A 26,668-nucleotide genomic window follows, 5' to 3' on the forward strand; every position below is an offset into this window, starting at 1 on the left:
TCTCTTTTGGTTCAACAATATCCCTTGCGAGATTCGTTCCCACATTAACAAAAAAATAATTAAATTCTTCGGCCACATCTTGTTTCTGGTCTATGCACATATTATAAATTTAGGATATGCAGCTTCTTTAGATTTATTCCTTGTTAAACCATTGATGACTTTCCACATTCCTTTCATATTTTCTCTATTTTCCTCTAAACAACTGCTGTAATATGTCTCCTTCCTTATCCTAAGTATTTTCGTTAGTTTGTTTTTATATACCTTATATTTCATCTCAGCTTTTTCCGTTCTTTGTCTTAAGAAGACCCTGTATAGTGTGTTTTTCTTTTTACATGCATTAAGTAACCCTTTTGTCATCCATGGTTTTTGTTCCCTCTTTTTCTCAATGTACATTTTTAAAGGACAATTCATTCACAGTTGGCGGCACCTACAGTATGGAAGTCAATGGGTGCTGTCAACTGTCTGGTTACAAACATTCTTTAAAATATCTTATTTTTTGTTCAGCAGAAGAAAGAAACTCATACAAGTTTGGAACAACATCAGGGGGAGTAAATGATGACAGAATTGTAGTTTTTGGGTAAACTATCCCTTGAAATTTTATGTATTTATTTATTTTTTACTCCAGATTTACTCAATGTTAAACCGTGGGCCAGTAAGAGAATGATAATTTCAGAGAATGAGAAATGTTATGTTATTTCATTTATATATTATTGACATTTCATTGATATTACATTTTGCTAATAAAGTTATACAAATCATTCCACTGAATTAACATGGTAATTAACCCCCATTCGTTTCAATGTTTTTATGCTTTTAGCTTTTTGGACATGCACATCATAATAAATAGCTCTGTTTTACAAAACTTTAAGAATTTGTCCACTGATGTGTCATGACATATATCAATAAAAAGGGGAGAATCTCAGCTTTAATGTGTTATAAGTCACATATGCAGGATAACTATGGATCAAATGTGTTGCAGTTTTAACAAATAACATCTTTAAATTTGAATTTCTCAAAAACATGATTTTCTGAGGCCGAATTTTAGCAAATCTTTGACATGGCCTTACTCAGTCATTTTTAAAGATATCAAGGTTATATTTTCACAGAATGTTCTTTACATTGTGTAGGATGATTTTATGTAAAAAACACTGAATCACAAAAAAAATGACTTTAGCTGGGTTTTCACAGGCAGGGTCACTTATTTACAGTTGTGGAGTCATAATAGAAATTCCTCTCGGGGTCTATTTCACTCCCCACATCGAGCGCTCTTTCATCCAAATCTTCTAATCTTCCACTGTGCGTGTAATTCAGATATGGTGTGACTAAACTTGACATTGGCATTTCATTGTCCATTTTATCACTCTTCGGCTGGTCTAAGTCTTTGTCATGTCCATCAATAAAGGGAAACACGTAATCTTTAAACATACAATCAGTCATTGTCATTTAAAATATGCAACACTTGTAGGCCAAGTCCTCTATCTATGATCCGTACGCACAAACAATCCATCCATCCAGTTTCACGGCATTCCAAGGCCATCAAAATAGTCACAGTAAGTAGGCCCAATAGCCCTGAGCCCCAAATTAACCATCCTCTTCCAAAAACATCACACAATCTGGGCCATCCAGGACTCCTGCCATTTCCATCAGAGTGCAATTCATTCATTTCAAGGTTCATGTTTTAAATCTTTCAAGTTCGCATAGATCTCTTACCGTGATAATCTTTGCTTCCTCAGGCGTTCCGTTTAGTTTGATTATCACCTTCCCATTTCTTGTCCATATTGCTTGAATCTTCATTTGTTTCCGCAGGTTCCTCGCCACTCTGGCTATATCAGCATTCTTTTTGGTTAAATGTTCATTTATGTAAACATCGCTCCCCTTCAGTTTTTTCCCTTGCTTTAGAACACATGTGTCAAACTCAAGGCCCGCGGGCCTAATCCGGCCCGCCACATTATTTTATATGGCCCGCGAGAGCATATGGGTGTCTTAAAATTAGGGATGCAACGAAATTAAGGCTGCCGAAAATTTTCGGCCGAAAATAACATTTTCGTTTTTTGGCCGAAAGATAGGCTACTAAAAAGCCGCCGCGCCCCTCCGTGTTCGGCGATGGTTTGACTCTGGCTCAGCGTGTTTTATGACTTTGCGTGCGAGTCCGCTTCCGAAGATGCATAACTTCTAAGCGCGTTCCGCTGTGTGTGCGCGCTGTGCTCTCCGCTCCGTGTTCACAGCGCGTTCTGCTCAATGTTCCGCAAGCAACCTCCGTGTGTGTGTGTGTGTGTGTGTGTGTGTGTGTTGCGAGCTCTGCTCACGCTCACCGGAAAGGCAAAGTCCGCTAAAAAAAAACGTGCCGAAATGAAATTTCTCTGGACTTGTTTCTTTTTGCAATAGCACTACTGTGCTGTAACATGGTAGCTGTGCTGGGCAACACTGGTAAAATTATACGAATCACGATCCTCTCGTTCTCCCTGCTCTGCTCATGCTCTGATACAAATAGCTTTAGGACTATATACTTTATTTTGACAATTTGTCAAAAAATAAATCTGTTAAATCTGACTCTGCTGCATAGAACTGATTGAAGAATAATATATTGATATTTTATATTATTTTAATATAATATTATATTTATTTAAATATATTAAATATTTAATATAATATGTACCAGTATTATCCTTTTTCACCATTTGTATCACTCCGCTTGTCTGTGTTTGTGCAACTTGCATCATTAAGCCAGTAGGTGGCGACAAGTGACTGTCTTTATGAGTGAACAATTGAACTTTAATTATTGCCAAAAACATTGAAACCAATATTTAATGCTAATATAAATTGCTCATTTGCCTCTGGAGACAAAAATATTGCACTGGTTTTTGATTGAAATGTAACATCTGTGCAAAATAATCCTTGAAAGATTTCTCATTTAAGGCCATGTTTGGAATATGTGATTGTGTATTGTCAACAATAAGCAGAAACATTCTGCATTTCCATTTTGTACTGTGGATCATTCATTGCAATATTTATCCTCATTCTCATTTTTAAGAATCTGTTATCTTGACAAATAATGTATGCTACTGCCTACTGACATGCTTTTAAAGCTATTGTTATCCAAATTTTTTGGCCTTTAAACACCTTAAAATGCACATATGTAGGTCCGAGAAATCCAAATTTTCTCGGTGGTGCATGTCCCCGAACCCCCCTAACTACCTCACATTTGAATATGCATGACTGTGTGGTAATGTGTGCTGGTGTGGCTACAGTGCCAGGGCTGAATTTTTGAGCCAGTTTGCCCCTGCATATAGCCTATACAATATACATTATTCTCTGTATCAAATCATTATTACCCAGCCCCTGATGTTTCGGGCTCATCCACTGATGTTTTTAAAACCTAGAAACACCCCTGCAAATGCATATAGCCTACAATATGTGTAACTTAAATAAGTAATAATCAAATAAAGAGACAATATATTAACCTTTTAAAAGTCTTACAGTTACAACCGGCCCTTTGAGGGCAGCCATAATGCTGAAGTGGCCCTCAGTGAAAATGAGTTTGACACCCCTGTCGCGACAAACCGCAAGACAATGGCTGGCTTTGTTTGTTTGTTTTTCCTTGGAAGACTGTAGCAAGATGACACATTTTTGCTTTTAATATCAATGTCCTTTGTCTTGAAAAATTGCATCACTTGATATTCGAGCGATTGCTGTTCTTCGCTCGAAATATCTTCACCGTCCTTTCCAGCAGCCACACTTGAGTAAGATCTATTTCGGATATCAAGCCCACTAATAATCAAGTCATTCCCTCTTGCATTTTGTTCCAACTCATCAATCCTTCCTTCCAACTGGTCGACCATCATGTCCTTTTCTTTTACCAAACTTTTCAATCGTTTGACTTCCGACTTTAGCTCCTCCAGCATTTCTTGTTTTTTAGCAACTCGAGCAAGATCCTCAGACAACATGCTCAGAGATTTTCGAATTTCCTCCATATCCTCATCGATTTTCTTTTGTCTTGACATGTTTAAATTTCAAGCATTTACTTGTTATTCGCTGTTACTGGTCTGCGGCACATGTTCCCAGTGTTTGCCGCTTTGCCCGTGAGTGACGACACGCTGACCGTTCGTCAACGATTTCAGGTTTATTTCATGTTGATAGAATATTAATTCTATAAAATAACATCTGACATATACAACTTCATATTTGTGTAACCCAGGATTTTAACACCATGAACATATACATACTTCACTGTTTTTGGCTTACAAATGACATAACATTAATTTATTTTATTTTTGATGTCATTTGGATGTCATCAACAAGCTGACCCATGTTGTCTTACAGATGGGACATAATTAATTATTTTCACTACCTCTACCTCCAGACACTGGAGATGTAATTATAGTGGCTAATGTCATTTTCATCTTTTGGACTGGGAGACATCAGTGTTCATATCCTTGTGGTCCTCTTGTATGAGATCTTAATCAGACAGTGCCAGCATTTTTACTTGTTCAAAACCCTCAATGAAGACTTTGAGAAAAAATGTCCAAATTCAACAATAGCTTGGTCTAGATGTTGTTTTATATTGAAACTTGTTTTTCTTATTTGTTAGCAAATTAAATTCTAATGTCTCTTTTTTTTTTTTTGCAATTTACCTGGAGCTCAACTCAAATGTGACAATCTCTCATAGTATTCTCACTCACACAGAACCTGATTATCCTAAAAGGTTTGTTTAATAATTAGTATTGATAGTTTGACAAACATAAAGAGCCATTATGTTTAACTGAGCTGCTGAAAGCTTCTTTGTCTCTAATAGTTCTCTGTTTTCACCTCATTCTTCTGTAAAGTGGAACATTAAGCTAGTTTAATTGCCGTCAACCAAACTACAGTATCATCACCATTGAATCGCATTGCTTCTCTTGGGAGAAGTGAATCACAGTTCCACTGTTCCACAGCATGTGATTGGCTGTTCGAGACTGATGTCAAACCTAAACTCACTATCAAAGCCTGAGTTGACAGAAAGTTGATGATCCATGGTACCAACCAAGCCTGTTTGGATTGGTTTGGTTTAGTCAACATGAAACTAATACTGTGACCCTGAGTTTGTTCAACCACCATCAGGCCAAGGTTCAAAGGGCTCACAAAGCTTAATATAAACATTCTGTCAACTCAGGTTTTAATACAGAGTTGGCAAAGCGTGTGCATCTGTAAGTGTGACACATGCAGCAAACAGCCAATCACATGGAACATGAAGAGCGTCAATGTGATTCACTTCTCGTGAGAGAGCCGGCACAATTCACTTTTCTGGAAAGCCATTTAATGAACATAATATAGGCTATAGCATGTAGTTGGCAAGAAAAAAAAAGGCTATAGAGAGTATTTTGCTAAATATGTGTTCTATATTACCTATTTATTATATTTTTTTTTTACTTAAATTAAATAATAACTTTATTTAATGATATGAGTTATTTTTAACCTTAAATACTACCAGCTGATAGGGCTCTCTGTATGTTTACAGCATTAGGTGAGTTATTTTTTTCTTGAGAAAAATTAACACCTATCTTGAGTACCTAATATTTATCCAAATGAGTCAATATTAAATCAAATTACAATAACTGAATTGAAATAATAAAAAAGCATAGCTTACCAGAAATTGTACCATGCACCATAATTTACACTTATGCTATACTAAAGCCTGAAATTGGCACTTTTTGTGACACACATGTGGCATATTTTTGTGACTTTTTGTGACACACATGTGGCATATATTTGTGGCAGTGTTGTTCACTTATATTTATCATTTTGAAATATATTCTGAAATATAACAAAAATATATGATGTTAAGTGTGAAATATATTTACATTTATAACATGTAATGTAAAATATAGGACAAAATATATGGTCATAAAATGTTTAGCTTGCTAAAGAAGGGTCGAAAATGTATTTTGATCATAGTAATTCCTCTACCTTTTCCACTATACACAACAGTAGGCTACCGTATTTCACTACTGTATTATGACACACAGCTATAATAAATACTGTACTTACATTTAAATGACTGCAATGTAAAATGACAGATAGTTGCTTTCCTAGGACTATTAGGCCATATTAGGTGGCAAGTGCAATTATTAGATTTATTGTTGTTTTATTGACATCTTTCCTGAAGTCATTTAAATATTGAAAATATGCACAATATTTATGATGCAAGTATAGCAGTGACACTCCAACAGTGAAGTGCACTTAAACAATAGATAGAACTCAGTGTCTAACACTGCATACACACACTTAAATAACTGTATTCAATTCTGTAAAAATAGGGGGGAAAAAACTCTGCATTCTGTGTGTTATTTCCTACATAAAATTGTCATTTTAGGTCAATAAAGTCAGTAAAGGGGCAGGCCTTAGGGCTTGTAACCGAAGGGTTGCCGGTTCGATCCCTGACCAGTAGGAAAAATGTGGGCGGAGGAAGTGGTAGAGCACTGCTCTCCCATGCCCACATCCATGGCTGAAGTGGTCCATCTAAAAAATGTTAACTTTTTAAATTTCAAAATATATTTCAAATGAAACAATTTGCAAAAGTTAAAACATATATGTAAACATATATGAAAATATATTTACATATATTTAACTAAAATATATTTATTGGGCCAATTTCGAATATTTGCATATATTCCAAAAATATATTTTGAAAATATTTTTCAAATATATTTCTTTTGTGTATGGGGTTGTCGGGATATTTCTGTTTCGCGTGGCTGGCTATGCGGAAGCGATAAAAATTCTGTATTATACATCTTGAGCTGCTATAAAGCCAAAACAATCTCTGTTACTTTAATTTCCTTTTATCACTGTAAAGCTGCTTTGGAACAATCTACATGTTAAAAGCGCTATATAAATGAAGATGACTTGACCTGATAACCCATAGGGTGCCATCACTCATTTGACCATCCCACGGAGTCTCATCTGTGCCTCAAGTACGCATTTATTGAGGGATATCAACATCTAGTCCAATACAACAGACCTTAATTTAATGATCACCAATTACAAAATGCAATTGCAGAACATAAATCGTGAGCTTTTCCAGATAGCAAATGACATATGGCACATTGTGGCCCACATCTCCCACATTCCTCTGGCCCACATACCGCAGGGAATGACCTGAGTGTGGCTGGCAATGGTGCACATATCCATGCCTCATCTGGGCCAACTATGGCACATATGGCTAATTTCTGGCTGTGGCAAAGGTCACATGGGCAACATCTAGGCCACACACAGCAAGCCACAACTCAGACTAAAACCGACTTGATGTGTGTGGGCCAGATACGGCCCATATGACCTTTTCCGCCACCAGAACTGAGCCAAATATGCCATAGTTAGCCCAGATATGTATGCAATCTACTCATATACAGTGTGAGTTGGTATCCTTGCTGAAATCACACAGTGTATGCCTGGCTAAACCCAGAATAAAAGCAGTGTAGCGCAAGTTACCATAACACTAAACACAGCTAAAAACCAATCCACCTCCATGAGCTAGAGAAAAAAAAAGAGCTTGCTCAAACTAATCTCATATTTACCTGGGTAACAATTGAATCTGCTTCATGCAACAGGCCAATGGTGATTCAGATAAATATTTTGCATTAACCTTGCATGATACAAATCAAAATTACACACGAGTAAATGCTGTTAAAAAAGTTTGTCTTTTAAATCCTTTATATTTGTACACACTTTCAACTTACTGATTTCATGGCATTCTAATCCATCTGTCAATTAAGAAACTTTATTGCAACTTTATTTTGCAATTTGTTTATTGTTTAACATTTTACAGCGTCTTATTTTCTAACCTCTGACTCTTGAACAATCAGAACAAAATATAGTAAACATTAGTAAATAAGTAAATGCCATGACTATGTCTCATTCAAGTAGATTTAGCAACTTTCTAAAGTAATTAAGAAAGAATTTAAATTATTGACTACAATTTTTTTCTGGCATTTCAAACATCACTCTTTTAGTTCCTTAATCAAACTACAAACAAGCCAAGTTCTCTAAGCTTTTCACCAAAATCACAAAGAACAAAACGATAGTGCATTTAGGAGCAACACCATATTTAGTTAATGTCACACAATTTACTTGAATGCATTTGACATGAAAATAAAATGTTGCTCATTGTGACGACTTCTTACAACATATCTTCATGTGAGTCAGAAGGCTTCTTTTATATCTAAAACTCTTCTTACACAGAGTACAGTACGGCTTCTCTGCAGTATGAGCTCGCTCATGTGATTTCAGGTTTCCAGAGCGAGTGAAACTCTTGTCACAATATGAGCACTTGTAATATTTTTTCCCAGTATGAATTCTTTGGTGATTTTTCAGATGGTCAGCTCTAGTAAATCTCTTCCCACAGTCCAAACACACATGATCTTTCTCACCAGTGTGTTTTTTCTGATGTCGTTTACAATGATCCTGTCGTGTAAAAAACTCTCCACAAAATGAACATGGATAATAAGACTTCTCCTTTAAGTGAACTTTCAGGTGTTCTTTTAGATTTGCGGATAATTTAAAACCTTTACCACACTGATCACAGTTATATGGCTTTTCTCCAGTGTGAACGCGCAGATGATACTTGAGATCAGTTTTACTTCTGAAACTCTTCTCACACTGAGTACAGTCGTACGGCTTCTCTCCAGTATGAACTCGCTCATGTAATTTCAGAGATCCAGACTGAGCAAAACACTTGTCACAATATGAGCACTTGTAAGGTCTTTCTCCAGTGTGAATTCTTTGGTGCTGTTTCAGACCGACAGTTCTAGTAAAGCTCTTCCCACAGTCAAAGCACACATGATCTCTCACATCATTATGCGTTTTCTGCTGCTGTTTGAAAATTTCCTTCGATGAAAAACTGTTTTGAGCTTTTATGTTGCAATGTTTCTCCTCAACTTCATGTAGATTTTCACTTTGCTCTTTCACTTCCATCTGGCCTAAAATAAACATTCAGTAGTTAGAATCAGTTCAAGGAGGATAAATGTCAAAATTATGTGAACCCTGATTTAATACAAGAAAACTAGAATTAGGTATCTTTCTGAGAATCAAGTATCAGATCTTTTACGTGCCAAAGGTTGCATGTCATATTTTGCTGCCCTCTCCACGAACTTCACTTTCTCACACACCCCTCACCTGACCACGAGGGGTGGAGGAATCTCCAATGATTGGAAATTTGAGCCTTTACCATCTCTGTGACAAGAGCCCATTTGAATTGCATTTGATTACAATCACCGTCCTATTAAAATCCATTTTGTAGTCGTCTATTGTCCTCCAGGTCAGCTTGGCAGTTTCTTACAGTTGGATGTGTTACTCTCATCCTTCCCTTAGGATGGTACTCCTCTTGTAGTTCTTGGAGACTTCAAAATCCACCAGGAAAAGCCTAAGGTTGCTGATTTCCACATTCTGCCCGCCTTATCTGACCTCAAACGAGTGTCTACTGCAGCTGCCAGTTACTCACAAATCAGGTGACCAATTGGACCTTATTTACACGCACTACTGCTCCACTGACCATTCGTTGGTCACTCCACTGCACACCTCAAATCACTTCCTCTTAGCCTCAACCTGCCTCAGGACACAACACACACTCCTCCACAGGTCACCTTTTCATATAACCAATGCTCACCCTCCTACCCATCCTCCTAGGTCTCATCCACTAACCTCACTGGGTAACCCACTGCTTAGGAAACCCACTCTAAATCCAGCACATTTGGAAAATTACAGAGTCATCCCTCCTTCCATTCATTGCAAAAAGACCTGAACGAGTCTGCCTTTCTTACACAGAACAACTAGTTTCATTTCAAAAGCAGACTCTCAACCTCTTGGACAACAACCAGTTTCATTTCAAAAGCAGACTCTCAACTGAGACTTACCCTGCTGCTCTCATTTACTGAAGCTCTGAGACTGGCAAGAGCAGCTTCCAAATCCTCAGTTCTCATCCTGCTGGATCAGTCTTCTGCCTTTGACACAGTTAACCACCAGATCCTCCTGTCAATCCTAAAGACGAAGGGCATCTCAGGAACCGCACTCCAATGTAGGGCTGTAACGATTCCTCGATTAAAGTCGAGTACTCAATTTTTAAAAATCCTCGATTGCAATTTACCCGTGTCGAGTAACCGGCAAAATACCGGAAGTGGCGCGTTCCACAGACGAGAATCCATGAACTGCATTATTACACCGTTTTCTAAGGCTACGCGGTATATTTACAATCATAATATTGTGAAATCAGTTAAATAAATCAGTTTAACTGGCTTTGATTCAGTTAAAAAAATTTATGCGCTGTTTTTTTTTCTCCCACAGAGAAGCACGACTCTTTAATTATTTACATGCGTGCAGATTGTGTTAAAGTACCTCAGCTCCGTTTACAGTAAATGCTGCTCCACACACACTCAGGGTGTATTCACACCAGGAAAGTCCGATAGTTCACTTGCTTTGGTCCGGACCAAATAGAATGTTGATTTTTTTTTGTTTGGTACGGTTCGCTTTCACACTGCTCTTTTTGCAAGTGAACCAAAATGTGTAAACAAAACCACACGTGTGCTAAGGTCGTCCATTCATTGGACAGGAATTCTCAAGCAGGGAAAAGCAGGAAGTGCACAAACAGGATCAGCATGGAGATATTTCGTAATGTAATATTTGCTATTTTACTGATTTGGTGTTATTCTCTACAAACGCAATATGAAGAAACGATATGGTATAGATAAAAGCCCGCCCGCACTGATAATTGATTGCTTGGGTCGTTACATGCGCTTCGTGATGCACACTAGCGCACACACACACAAGGTCTCTCGCTCCCTCTCTCTCTGCCGTGCGCGCGCTCTTGCTGCCTCGCTCGCTTTAGACACCATTATGCCAAAATGTCCGTTTTGTTAAGTATCCTCATAAGAGCAGTCAAATAAAAAGGCGCAGTTTTCTGCAATTGGGTCGGTTCATGTTCACACCGTAAACGAACCGTACCAGAGTTCGTTTGGAACCGTACCGAGACCACCTCTTCAGCTGGGTCTCGGTTCGATTGTTTGGTCCGCACCCGAGTTCGATTGCTGTATTCACACCTGCCCAAAAGGTCCGCACCAAGGGGGGAAACGAACTAGAGTTCGATTCAATCGAACCAAACGAGGCAGGTGTGAATACACCCTCAGTCTCTGCATGTGCTGTTTGTTTAGGTTTTTTCCAATAATGTGCATTTGGGAACGCAAAACATCGGACGCGTGTTTCATAGTTGCAATGTCATAATTTATGCGTGGAGAATCTCGGGTTTCTCAAACTCCATCTCTGCGTGCTGTGAGTTTGTGTGGCTTATATCGTTCATCTGCACGCAGTGTGCGCCGTTTCACAAGATTCGAAACGCAGCTCATTTATAAATCTACGTCAAAACAGGAGACCACATAAGTATGTTTCTGAATATATTCAGAAATACATTCGCATATATTCTCATATGCGAATTGTTGTTCATCGCAATTTCAAAATAAAAGTTTAACCCTTGCACTGAGCTTGCATGTTTTGACGTGCACATGTTCTTGTTTAAAAAATTACAGCGACTGTTGCATTTCTATCGTCCAGAAGTGACCAAATATGAAAGATTAAGTTGACATTTGAATTAAATGTAATGTTTATTAGTTATCATATATTTTACATGCTGTATTTTTAGTGTTGTTCAATAAAACCCATATGATTATTTTGATACTTTATTTGAACCAATAATTATTGCTTGTTATTATATATTTGGTTAACACTTTACAATAAGGCTCATTAGTTAATGTATTAACCAACATGAACTAACAATGAACAATAGCTACATTTCCAACTGTAACATTTGTTCATACAAATACAGCTGTTCATTGCTTGTTCATGTTAGTTCACTACATTAATGTTAACAAATACAACCTTTAATTTTAATAATGTATTAGTAAATGCTGAAATTAACATGAACTAAGATTAATAAATGCTGTAGAAGTATTTTTCATTCTTAGTAGGCCTATGTTAACTAAGGTAGTTAACTAATGTTAACTAATGAACCATATTGTAAAGTGTTACCTATTTGTGTTTAAGTCATTTTAAAGGCTGTTGTTCACTTGGATCTATTTTTATTACCACAATTTTTTATCCGATTACTCGATTAATCGATGGAATAATCAGTAGAATACTCGATTACTAAAATAATCGATAGCTACAGCCCTACTCCAATGGTTCAAGTCTTCCCCTTTTAGGTAGGTTATTTAGGGTGTCATGGAGAGGTGTGGTGTCCAAGTCACAACATCTAGCTACTGGGGTGCCTCAGGGCTCAGTGCTCAGACCACTTCTGTTTACCATTTACATGTCATTCCTAGGATCTGTCATTCAGAAACATGTTTTTTCCCTATCACTGTTATGTTGATGACACAACTCTACATCTCATTCCAGCCTGATGATCCGACGGTAGCTGCTCGCATCTCAGCCTACATGGCAGATATTTCTTGCTGGATGAAGGACCACCACCTTCAACTAAGCCTTGCGAAGACAGAACTGCTTCGGGTCCCAGACAACCCAACACTTCATCACAACTACTCCATTCAGCTAGGTTCATCAAGATCCCTGGCTGATCTTGGAGTTTTGGCTGGAGTTGTGACTGATGATCAGTTACAGACCACAACTTTACAGACCACATTGCTTGAACTGCCTGGTCCTCCAGATTTACTCCTTGTCCAAGCGCTTGATCTATCCAGACTGGACTATTGTAATGCTCTTTTGGCAGACCTTCCAGCATGCATTCTTAACCCTCTGCAACTGATCCAAAATACTACAGCTAGAGTGGCTACGGGCCGAAGAGAGCACACGTCATCCCTCTCCTGACAAAATTGCACTGGTTGCGAATTGCCATTCGCATCAAATTCAAGGCACTGATGCTTGCTTACAGAACAACCACTGGCTCTGCTCCCTTTAACCTCATTACTCCAGACTTACGTGCCATCCAGAAGCTTGCATTCTGCAAGTAGACAGCACCTCGTGGTGCCATCCCAGGGAGGCACAAAATCACTTTCATGACTTGGACTGTTCCCTGCTGGTAGAATGATTTGCCTAACTCAACTAGAGCTGCTAAGTCCGTAGCCATTTTCAAGAAATGGCTGAAGACTAGGGTTGCAAAGGGGCGGAAAATTTCCGGAAAGTTTCCGGTAAATTTCCATGGGAAGTTAAGCTGGGGAATTTTTGAAATATTCATTATCACGGCAACCGCTTGCGCGTTCACTCTGAAAGTAACTGTACACATAAGAGATGGATAGATACATTATTTAAGGTTATTTCTAATCGTTAGAATATTGATATATGAACTTGTTGTCAAGTAAGCCCCGTTGCGAGCATGTGCGTCTCTCTAAACTTTAAGTGTGCTGCACTGCTCTAGTTGACTTCTGCGCCTTCCCCCCCGAAAATTTCACGTTAATTTTGAAAACGTAATTCCTTTTGTGGATCCTCTTGGTCTTTCTTCATGTTTCTTTGACAAATATCAGTGTCTCAGTCTCACGCACGCTGCACGTGAGTTAACCACGCCTACTTATTTACATGTTGCGGTATACACGGGAAAAAAAATCTGTTACGGTTGACATTTTCTTCCGCGGTAACAATATATACCGTCATACCGCCCAGCCCTACTTGTGTGGTAAATAAAGTTATGCTAGCTTATTTAGCATCTAACTTATCCACTTGCTTATCTACTAGATGAATACATTTGTATGTGTTATCTGCAATTTAAACATTTAATAAATATATTTCCCCATAATATCATCAAAACTGACTTCACTTTGTTTAGTCCACAGGCTCAAATGTGTGCCTTCAATAGTCCTGTGCTTTGGGCTTCTGTACATGTGATGGAGGCATGCACAGTGCCAGTAGGGGGTGTGGTCTCAATAGCCATGCAGTAAGCAGTGTGCTATGTGCATGTGATAGAGGAATGGCATGGATATTCAAATGTATTTGAATGGCATCGGTTTGTTTTAGTCAAGATTATGCTAAAATATTCTTTCCTCAACTATATTTAAGTTCCCTATGAAGAGCCAACCTTCAAATTTGAAAATTCCCAGTTTATTCCCGTTTATTCCCATAAATTCCTGTTAATTCCCTTAAATTCCCATGGAAAGTTTCCATCTTTGAAAATTCCCATAATTTTGCAACCCTACTGAAGACGCATCTTTTTCACCAACACTTAATCCATTAATTAGCTAACAATTCTATTTATTCAATCTATTTGAAGAAAAAAAAAATAATAATAATAATATATATATATATATACAGTATATATATATATATATATATATATATATATATATATATATATATATATATATATATATATATATATTGTACTGCATTTAAACTGGGAAGAGTCACAGCACTTGCATATTGTTGTCCTATTATTAGTTTTATTGATTCAATTGCTCTCCTTATTTGTAAATCGCTTTTGATAAGACAAGTATAAACAAGTTTATGATCAATATGTTGCATTCTCTCTATAGGGCTCATCATTTCAGAGCCACAAGATCTGTTAAACTAAAGCTTTGTTACCTTAATGTTTCACAGCAATAAACAATCAAGAATAAATGGACACCAACCTGTTTGTTCCTCAGCATCCTCATGTTTTATTCTGGATGGTTCTAGATCACCCATGTCTTCAATCTCCTCTTTAATAAATTCAGGGCTTAAAGTTTTCCGGCAGCGTGCCGGATCTCCAGCGTGCAGCGTTTGGCTGCGAAAAAAAGATAGTCCTACATTTAAAAAAAAAAAAACTTGTTGATATCACATTCAATTCATGAGTTTGCTTACTAATGGTATGAGAGGAACACAGCTTTCACTCTCAACCAAACTAACATTACAAGCCAATCAGAAGTAGAATGGGACAGGACTTGGAAAAAGTGGGGTTGAGACCCAGCTGCAACCGAGTCCTAAGCATAGATGCCGGAGCAGAGACGTCACGTTTGAGAGCAAACTGGGGAAGACGTCCTAATTGATAAAGGACTTGTATAAATAAGTGCCGCTGGGCATGGATAGAAGAAATGGGCAGAGACGGCAAGCCTTTTGGTAACAATAGCTGGTGCAAGAAATTAAGAGAAGCAGGTGCTTGCTTCTGCACGTTGTGCTCAAGAAAGCTATTGCATGTAACTAGCAGTAAAAAAAAAAAAAAAAAAGTGTTACCACGTCACAAATTAGACCACAGTCATAAAGCAGCTGCCCATGCTCTCCAACGCACAACACGATTACCGGGAGCAACAAGCACACCTGACGTACCGGCGTCAATGACTGACCATGTCTGTGACTTAAATACCCACATTCATTGCAGAACACGATGTATCATTCACAAACTCTTGTAAATCTGTATAAAAAAAAATAGCTGAAGACAAAAATGCTTTGACAGAATTGTCCCTTTCAAATCAGCTTGCTATGCAAATACACAAAAGCTCAAAAACTGCATGTTTTCACTAATTCCAACTCTAGGTTTCTGTTACTGTTATTTATGTATTTTCTATTAATTTCCTAGTATTTAATTGACCATTTTCAGAAATTTCATGGTTTAGATCAGGGGTGGGCAAACTTTTTGGCTCAAGGGCCACACTGGGTTTTAAAATTTGACAGAGGGCCGGCCCAGTAGCAAATTATGAAGCACAATCTCATGAAAGTGCGTATCTATACCACGAATTTTTTTTTTTTTCGTGCATATGCTGCACTGTAAACCCCTTGGTTAGGATTAGGGGTGCGGAGTGCGTGCCTATTACATGCCATAAAGTGCGTATCATATGCACGCAAAATTTGCGTATCATGAGCACTACAAATACAATTCGTGGTATTCGCACTTTCATCATGAGATCGGGCTGAGCAAACACATTTACGTTGTGGCAACGTCTGCGCGAAATTCAACAACTGAGAGACGATATTCTGACAATACTTTTTTTATGTTAGATATCCCCCATTTAGCATGTTATGTCTTGAATGTTAATTTTTAATTAGTCAGATGTTAGATAGCCTATACTTTTTAAATATTGTTTATTCTTATTATTATTTCATGGGCCTAACAGTAAATTAGAAACAAAATACCTGCAAGTGTACACTTAGAAGAGTAAAAATGACAGAAGGTTACGTTAATTCACCTTTATCAAAACTGCATGGCAATTTGCACTTCCAAAAGTCATTTGTGGAAAAAAAAACCGAAATAAACGAATACAAATTTATTTTAAGAATAATAAATTAAAACATAAAAAGCAAAGGTAGCCCCTGGCACAAGCAATCAGGCAAAATAGTAATCTTAAAGGAATAGAGGTTGGGGAAGAGGAACATATCATTGGACTTTTCGCCGATGATGTGGTATGTTTTTTAGAGGACCCAGACACATGCATCCCCGTACTAATCGACCAACTCGAGACATTTGGCTTTTATTCTGGATACAAACTTAATTTGACCAAAACACAGATTTTAACATTTAACTATTTACCATCCAAAAACATACAACAAAAATATCATCTGAACTGGAGAGCAACAAAAATGAAATATCTTGGGGTCACTTTAACAAAAAACACTGATGATCTATATGAACATAATTATGTCAAACTAGATAAGGAAATTAAGAGTGATTTTGACAGGTGGGCTCTCCTCCCGTTAGACATTGGTTCACGAATAGAGACCATAAAAATGAGTGTTCTACCCCGACTTCTTTACCTCTTTCAGTCACTACCCATTGAGATACCCGAAAAACAATTCAGACTGTGGGACAAAATCATGTCAAGGTTTATATGGAATGGCCGCAGACCGAGAATCAAATTTGAAACATTACAGATAAAAATGATAAGGGGGGTTTGGCACTGCCATATCTTAAGGGATATTTTCATGCTGCACAAATTAGGCATGTAATTTGTTGGTGTGACAAAGAATATATAGCCAAATGGAAGAATTTAGAAAAATCGGTACAAGGAAGAGAAATTCAAAGTCTTATTGGAGACAGAGAAGAAGCAATGAGTGTAATTAAACAGGTGAATACAGTCACTCAGTTTACGCTAAAAATATGGTTTAATCTGGTACGAAAATACAAATTAGAGAAAGAGCTCGGACTGCTTCGGTGGATAGTTTATGACAAGGGTTTCATCCCTGGTTCCCTTGACCAAAGATTTAAACAATGGATTCCTAATGGATTAACAGCAATATGCACATTAATTAAAAATGGGAATTTCATGAGCTTTCAGGAGATTAAACAAAAATATGATCTAAGTAATCAAGACCATTTCAGATATTTGCAGATAAGGGACTTTTTCAATAAAAAAATAAAAAGCAGTGTAAATCTGGACAAAAATCCAACAATCAAAAGCATAATTGAAGCCTACAACGCAAAGAAATTTAGAATAATCTCTACAATTTATGGACATATAATGGAGGCAAGAGGGAATACAACGATGTATGTAAAACTGAAGTGGCAGAGAGAGTTGGGAGTGAACATATCTGATGATGAATGGTCATATATTTGGAAAACACAGCAATCATCAAGATCATCGCGTGTCTGGAGATTACATTGCTGGAAAAATTTAATTAGTTTTTTATAACACCCAAAATTAGGAATAAACATACTTCATTACCACAGCCATGTTGGAGAAGCTGTGGAGATGTGAACGTGAATCATTCGCATGTGTTTTGGCTCTGTCCTAAGATCGCAAAATTTTGGGAAGATGTTCACTTAGTTATAGGCAAAGTTCTGGGTTATGCTGTACCCAAGTCCTGTACATTATTATATCTTGGTGTCATTACGGGAAATGTGTTGAAAGAAGATAGATACATATTGAAAATTATGTTAGCAGCCTGTAAAAAGGCAATTACAAGAAAATGGTACAAGATTGACCCACCATTACAGGACGACTGGATGACAGTTATGGACGAATTACATATTATGGAGCAACTAACCTACAGAATAAGGCCAAAAGTGGGAGAAATGGATTGAATACATAAAATCGACAGAACAAAGACCATCACATTGACATTGAGAAAGGATCAAACTGTAGAAACATGGTGATCCAACATGTTCCCTTTCATTCCTTTGTTTTTTTTTTTTTTTTTTTTTTTTTTTTTTGTTACCCCCTTCCCCCCTGTATAATGTTTAAAGAAAATCAATAAAAAGAAAGTATCAAAAAAAAAAGCAAAGGTAGATCAGAACATTTAATGAAAAAAAAAAAAAAACGGGTTCTGTAACACTACATGGCAGACACGAGCGTAGTCGAAAGCCGGGCGATAGCGGAATCAGTCAGGATACATCCACAAATCCAGAGGAGCTAAATAACTAATATTTAAAATAACTAAAGATAAATAGCAGACAAATCAAAGGAAAAACTAAGGTGTGCAAGCAGTTACCTAACATTTTTTACTCTGCGAGCTTCCAAAAAAGGAAAAAACATTAACGTGCAACCAGTCTGGCTTAAGTCGCTGTCTGTTTGGTTTCCATGGTGACGCGTCATTGCTTGTTACGTGACGCACCGCAGCCACAACAGCGCTGAATGAATGATGATCAGCTTTTATGTAATTTTTCCTTTTTTACATTTGTTAGCTATGGCATGCAATATCTGATATTCCGATTGTCAAATATATGCTACGCAATATATAAGGCAAAGCATTGCAAGAAAAAAGGCAAAATTAATGCGATCTTCAGACAATTTTTTAAATACTCGGTGGGCCGGATTAAACAGCCTAACGGGCCGTATGTGGCCCGCGGGCCGTAGTTTGCCCACCCCTGGTTTAGATTGTAGGTCATCTTGTACCATGTCAAGGACAAAGTTAACCAGCAAATCTTGAGATCAAAAGTATCCTAAACGTTACATGTGTTTGCACAATATTGTAGTGAGCCTTTCTTGGTATTGCAGTTTCAATAGCCCACCACAATCTGTAGCCTAAGCCTAGCTGTCAAGAGCTAATGATAATGGCAGATATGCAACTAGAAGGGCTGGGATGAAACGCATATCTCCCGATTCAATACTATCACAATACTTTGGTACCGATACGATATGTATTGCGAATTTTTTTTTTTTAAGAATTGCGATTTTACAAGTATTGCTATTCGATATTGCAATATAGAAGATCGCATAAGTGTTTGAATCGAGATCATAGTCTTTTGAAGATGAATCCTGCAGCTCTACTGTCATCTCGCTCTCAAAATATGAATAGCGCGAGTGCTTTTCAGTGCATTCAGTCACGTCGTTTCACTTGAAAGGGATATTACACCACTTTAACACTCATAGATAACGACACATTTCAACCTCTGTCGGAACAAAAGTGACTTATGTCAACCTCATCTATAAGCAAGGACAAAAATAAAGCATTTTTTTTAATGAATATCGATTCTGTTATAAAAATATCGATTTTAAAATCGTAAAAAAAAATTATAATTTTTTTTCAATCGCAATAGAGCCCTTTTCAGTTTGTAAACATGGTGACTTTTGTGGGTGGAGCTTAGGTGGTAGCAGATCGATCACTCTGGCCGCTTCACTAACGTTAGTTTGCAAGTTTTATTAGCTTGTGTTTTCAATGACTGGAGAAAATCCTATTTTATCTTAACCCTCTGGGGTCTGAGCTGTTTTCTGGGCCCTGGAGGTGTTCTGACATGCTCTGACATTTGAGGTTATTTCTGTTACTTATGACATTTTCATGGCTGAAGTCTAATTACACTGTATTCAGCACAAACTCTGCTACAATAATATATCAGCAGCATGTATGTAAAAAGTTTGTAGTTTTGAGATAATGACATTTATGCATGGTTTGTGAAAATACAAAAAAAAATAAAAATTCTCACTGAAATAAGGCCATGAAACCCATACTGATTATTTCTTCACAAGACTTTTGAAATTGTATGACGTAGCCTAGAATGTTTGCTCTAAAACTATGTGAAAATCACCCTGACTGCTCATTCAGAGAAGACAATATATTGATTTAAAAATTTTACGACGTGTTTTGTGTGAGAAAGCATTATGCGGAGGTCATTAATGAGAAAGCTTTTCACACCTGAGAAAGACAAAGACCCTCCCCTAACGGCCCTATTAGGAGCTATCAGGCCCTGTCATTCTGAGCAACCTTTCACAAAGAATGAGGAGATTAAAAAAAAGAATAGCTTTTAGATTGGTTGGATTTATTTACAACACAATCCAAAGATATACAACAAATGACAAAAAAGCACTTATTGAAAACAATGATCCAAAGACAGAGACCTTTCTGCCATTCCTAAAAACATTGTACATACCTTTCATTTCCAAGGTGTTTGATTTTCACTTTACCATGTTCATATACAGAGACTCATTTGAATGTTGAAGTCAGCAGGACTCAGTGGCATCTGGGCCCTGAAAAAAAAAAAAAAGTGACCATACTGATATCAAGAGAAAGGCCTGCACGATTTTTGGGAATAAATTTTAGATTTTTCTGGTTAAAATTACTTTTTAAAATTCACAGAATACACACACACACACACACACAAATGTTTCCAACAATATATAATACAAGGCACAAAACACCAGGTTTGTTGTGCCTTGTAGGCATAGGCTATGCGCAGTGCTGCATAAAATAATAATAACCTATAGCAGCCTATAAATCTTCCAAAAGATTTCAGTAACAACTAAGCTAGAGAAAAATATATTGATTATCATGTTACTTCAAATGTTTCAATTCGTTATGATGATATGAAATTAGATAATAGTAAAAACATGAAGCCGTTTGGTGCGTTTTGCTTTGCAAACGCGATCCAAAATATGATACATTCAAACGCGATCGCGCTCAAATATAAAACATTATGGTTACCATATACATATCTAAGTTTGAGCAGATATCCACAAACACAGTAACAGTAAACACGGGTCTAAATATTATAATATTCACCATATATCTAGCAACAGTTCAACTGCAATGTGAAATTTATGCAACAATAACAAACTAATATGTAAGAATTTCTTACCTTACATCTTTCTTGTCTTAAAATCGCGTTCTTCTTCTTCTGAGGTAAATCCAACGTAAGCTCACGGCGCGTCTTTCAAACTCGACGAAAAGCAGAGACTTGTGAAGTGTTTTGGTGTTTTGTTTTTGAGGTAATGAGCGCGTTCGCGTTCCATGTGGAGATTTGCATGAGAATCTCTTTTTTGTGTTTCAGTTTATAGACGTGCTCAAGAAAAAAAAAAAGTTCACCGCGACGGAGAGGCAGAACGCACACCCTGTTTATTTTCTTTATTTTACAAAAGCACAATGTTTTGATTTGATTGTAAGTGGACACATACAAAAGTAGAAATATCACAGATTCTTTTTTTATATTTCTTCTTTCTGTATGACCATAAATGACGGAGAAATTTAAGTTTATAGTGCTACAATGTGGAGAAAATCCAGCAAAACGCACCGGCGCGTTTGCCGACCTCAGAGGGTTAATGTGCAAGGTCACTCACTGTCCAGGACCACGATTGTTATTTGCAAAAGTTAATTTTAACGGATGAAACCACACGATCAGTCAATGGATGGACGATCTGACAGTAGCACCATTTAAGACAAAACCGACTGTTTACGGGGATACTTGAACTTGAAAAATGGTTGCATTTCAATGGTTGAAACAACAATTTTTCTAATGTTTATTCATGTTTATTTGATGCTATAAATTAACTGGAAGTATAATTGTGAGATATAATTGTGTATGTGTCCGTGCACTATATGAGAGGCAGCTCTTTTCACGCTTTGTGAGTGCGCAGCACAGAAAACAGCCGCCATGCAGACATGTTCTCGCGTCTTGCGCTCAAAGAATGCTATCAAGAAGAATCAATTTTCTATTCCAAATCCTACTAACTAGCCTATAAAAAAATATATACATTTCATTCATGTTATTGCAAGTGAATAAATATAGGGCTATGTGAAATATTTGTCATTTTTTGATATTGACAATTATCCTCTGGAAACAGACTGTTATAGTCGACATTGCGATACTTGCGAGACATTGTTGATGTATTAATTGAATTGTAGAGCTCTCTAATTGGCAATGTTAGTATGAATTGAAAAGCTCTCTAATTGGCAATGTTAGTATGAATTGAAAAGCTCTCTAATTGGAATTGAATTGTAGAGCTGTCTAATTGGAACTGTTCTAGTAAGAACTAATTGAATTAAAAGGGGTGATTATGATTTCACTTTTTTAACTTTAGTCAGTGCGTGTAATGTTGCTGTTTGAGCATGAACAACATCTGCAAAGTAACAAAGCTCAAAGTTCAAAGCAAAGGGAGATATTTGCTTTTAAAGAAATCATTTTTTAAGGACTACAACAAACGGCTGGTAGAAACTACACAACATTCCTCCTGGGTTAGTGGCATCACCAACCCTAAAATTTACATAAATCCTGCCCCGGGAACACGATTTATAGATTATCATGACAGAATATGCTAATCAATGACTAGAAGATAACTACACAAACTACATAAATTCATCAACTAACCATTCATAAATGTTCTGTTGCTTCTACATGTTGTCACGTCTTCTTCTTGAGTCTATTATTGTCTGACTCTGGTTTGAACATAAACATTTTCAGTGCATGTCTGTGTGAGGTAAAAGGACACTAGGGCCGTTTCTCAATACCAAGTACGCAAACTTCGGACTTGCGTCCTTGGTAGTTCGGACTTGCCAAGTTCGACTCAGGAGAACGAACTCCCGAGGACTTAAGTCCAATAATTCTGCAAATGGAACAGCGGCGTACTTGATAGCGTCACTCAGCTCGCTCTGGCTACTCCGGTTATCTCTTTATATTTAGGCTACAATAAAACAAAATATGTTATAAACCACCACTCTGCCTCTTTTCATTTTCCTTTAAAAAAAATCTTAAACATATTAATGGCCACACAAATGTGGTTCAGGCAACTCAATTGATTATCTTCACTGCATATACTATGTATAACAACACGAAATATAAAACACAACCCTGACTCTTTTTGCTTTCATTTTAAAAATATGATACATAAAAAAACATTATAATATTGATCATTAAAACTGACATTTAGCAAAAAAGAGACAGGGTTGTGTCATTTTATTTTATTATATATACATACAGTGAAGAGAATGTAGGCAACATGTATAATGAAATATTTTATATGTTTTATATATATATTTAATACAATGACATAACCTTTTTTGTTAAATGTCAGTTTTAATGATCAATAATAGCCATTATAAAAGTATAAGTAGTAGCCTAAAAGGTATAAGAAGCTAGCAAACGATTCAGTCAAACATAAGTCAGCTCTCTAGGCTACAACGTTAAAGTTAAATAGACTAAATAGCCTATATAAAGCTATGAAACTTCACTTTGCCCTCAGCCAAAACGTTTTGCCAGGGAACAAATTATAGATTAATGAGACAAATAAAATGAATACATAAATAAATCGCCCGTTAGATATACACAAGACGATTTATATCTGATGTTAAACCACTAATAAATTAATAAATTATAAAGATAATAAATTAAGCTGGAAACCTCATATAAAGTATATTAAAACTAAAATATCCAAGTCATTAGCAATATTAAATAAAGCCAAAGAATTATTGAATAAGGCTTCTCTAAGTATGTTGTACTGTTCCTTCATACTCCCATACATGACTTATTGTGTGGAAGTGTGGGGGAACACTTACAAAACAAATACATATCCAATCTTCATCCTACAAAAAAGAGCTATTCGAATCATACATAAAACTACATAGACAACCAACGAACCCATTGTTTATTAAACTTAAAATATTGAAATTTAAAGATTTGATTGACTATAAAACTATTCAAATTGTTTTTAGAGCACATAATAATCAATTGCCTAGAAATATCCAAGAGCTTTTTCAATTGAGAGAAAGTACATACAATTTCAGAGGAATATCAATGTTTAGTAAACCATTAATTCGAACAAATAGTAAGTTCCACTGTATAACAACTCAGGGTGTTATCCTGTGGAACAACAGCGATAATGATTTAAAGTTGTGTAAAAATTTATTGCAACTGAAATTATTATTTAAAAAAAGAATCCTAGATGGATATGAACTTGAACAGTGATTTTCAGAGTATTGTTGATTTTTATTTAGTTTGAATATATAATGGTGCAACCAATTTAAGTGGCTAAAAATATTATTGAATGGGGGTAGGGCATGAAAAGTTATCTTAACTTCTTCCTACCCCTTTGAACATGATTGTTACTTGGATCATCTGTTGATGATCTTTTATCTTGATTGTTTGTACTTGTTTTCTTGTTGTAATTTTATTTTTAACATGTTCAATAAAAAAAAAAAAAAATAAATAAATAAATAAAAAAAACCCACCAGTCTAGAGACATCCGAGCCAGCGGCAAAACGTCAGCAGCACTAGCCGAGGAAAGGCTGTTCTCGGCGGGGTACATGAGCGCCGAGCGTCCGATTGCCTGGATCTCACAACTCCGAAAACGTCAGATCAAATTTTCAAATAGGCGCTATCTTTATAAATAAACCAAAGATTTTAGCTTTAAACAACTACATTTTCGCCTGAAATACTCTTAAAACTACAATTCGTGACACAATAACAGCAGTATTTTTAATTACGCGGGGTTTCTCTTCTGCTATTGACGCTTGCTGGTTGGTGTGAGATGCATTCTGGGATACCTGGCTGTCTCAAGTCCACACAAGTCACCTCTCGACGCATCCTCGGTAAAAGGGGCGGATCAAGAACACATCCGGGGATTTGAACAGTACGTGGCTAGATGTGAACTTTGAATTGGAACAGTACTCGGGCAGCGACTGATGACGTTTCACAAGTCCACAAGAACACAAGTACAGACAAGAACGCATATTGAGAAACGGCCTAGCTCTTGAAGCTCCGCCCCCTGTGCCGGGAGCAGCAGCTCGTTTGCATTTAAAGGGACAGACACAAAAATGTTTTTGATCACCCTATAAAAGTGAAAATGTTAACATGCTATATAAAAATATCTGTGGGGTTTTTTAGCTAAAACTTCACATACACATGGGGACATCAGAGACTTATTTTACATCTTGTGAAAAGGGCATTATACCACCTCTTTAATTACAAGAAGTAACACTTGGAACATTTTAAGCTAAAATGGCTTGCCATATAGCCTAATCATTACACACTGATCACGTTAAAGACTAAATTAAGCTCTAAATTAGAGCACTAGCCTTATAGCTCTACATTATGGCACATTATTAATTAATATTGTTAATCAATGTTAACATGAATTCTTACATTAAAAACTTATTCAATATTGACACTAAACCTGAGCACATAATGTTAATAATTAGTAGTTAAATAGGCCTACCTCATCTCTCAAGCTGGATCATGTCAAACTCTGTAAATCAGGAACATCTCTCGCATGTGGCAACAAAATACAGACTGAAGATATCCAGCGAAAATACTCCACAACTATCCTTCATTCAAACTCTTACACGATCGTTACTGCCTCGTCGATTAATATCAACTTGAACTGAGACCTGTTTCATAAAAGACGCTAAGAAAAGCGCTGATTAAACTCCAACACCTGACTTGAATAAACCTAACAAATAAGTCACGGTTAAAGCGGTTTCATAAAAGGTCATTAAAGTTCACGCAATCACACTAATTTGATCCAGGTTTATCTAGTCTGGATAATTGCGTTTGCACGCGTTTCTAGAGGTCGATCATGGATCAAATCGATCCACACATCCATTTGATTGCACCTCAGTCCAGTAGATGGCGGTAATACACTTTTCACAGTGTATTTTCACAGGTATATTGTCCATGGCTGAGTCCCAATTCGCCTACTTATACTACGACCTAAAAGTATGTACTTTTTTTGTGATGAAAAAGTACATACTTTTGAGTGTGTAGCAAAAAAGTATGCACGTTCTGGGACATACTTCGATGACGTCATGCAACGTGAACTTGAACGTGGTTGCCTAGTTACGCACACCGCGACTGTTAACAAAACATTTAACATTCCATTCATTCTTATATATCCAATATAATTTTATTTACTATTCCCATCTTTTTTTCCACAATACATTTACAATGTGTTTACCAAATTGAGGAGTGAAGCAGGGCGTCGTCGTAGATCAACCAAACGCAGGTCGTTTGTGAGGCGGCTGGTTCTGACGTTCATGTGCAAATGTGTGTAACGAAAGCTAGCGCTACTTATTTTCTGAGTTAAAATATTTAAAGTTTATAGTGTAACTATTGTTTAACGTATTTTATACTTAATCTTATACTTATGTATAATACTTAAAAATACCCCGATGAAAATGAACCATGCTTTTACTATAGTAAAAGTGTAGTAACCATGTTTCTTTGGTTGGACTGATAAAGTTAACATATGTACAGCCACAGTATTACTAGCCTACAAATAAGTCAGACAGAAACAGAAATACATAAAAAAAGACACTTGCATGACACTGTAGGCTACTAGAGCCTTTTTATTTATTGTTTTGTAGCCTGCAATGAGGCGCTCGGTATCTTCGTCGGACCCTACAAGATAAACACGGTACTTTTTTGGCACAACATAAACCCATTAATATTACGAGACAATAAAACATAACTTTAATTAGGGTTAAACATTTGAATTCTTACACTTAAAAACTGAGGGCGCATCTCCGTTGCTGCATCCGACTGCCAGGTTTACATCACCATCATCACCGCAAAGCTCCTCCCTCCCGCACGCAATGGGTT

At 36.8% G+C, this 26,668-nt stretch overlaps 1 protein-coding gene across 1 annotated transcript; it reads right to left on the reverse strand.

The window, feature by feature from the left end:
• Positions 1–6,938: 6,938 nt before the first annotated feature.
• LOC308693442 (uncharacterized protein) lies at positions 6,939–25,516 on the reverse strand. The gene is made up of 3 exons (XM_081370342.1): positions 25,287–25,516; positions 14,589–14,722; positions 6,939–8,948 (listed from the first exon to the last, which is right to left on the reverse strand). Exons 1-3 carry the CDS (start codon positions 25,289–25,291, stop codon positions 8,134–8,136), a joined length of 954 nt encoding a protein of 317 aa, XP_081226468.1. The 5' UTR covers positions 25,292–25,516; the 3' UTR covers positions 6,939–8,133.
• Between the last annotated feature and the right edge of the window lie 1,152 nt (positions 25,517–26,668).

Source organism: Scardinius erythrophthalmus (assembly GCF_964197995.2).
Source record: "Scardinius erythrophthalmus genome assembly, chromosome: 7".
Taxonomy (NCBI): Eukaryota; Metazoa; Chordata; class Actinopteri; order Cypriniformes; family Leuciscidae; genus Scardinius; species Scardinius erythrophthalmus.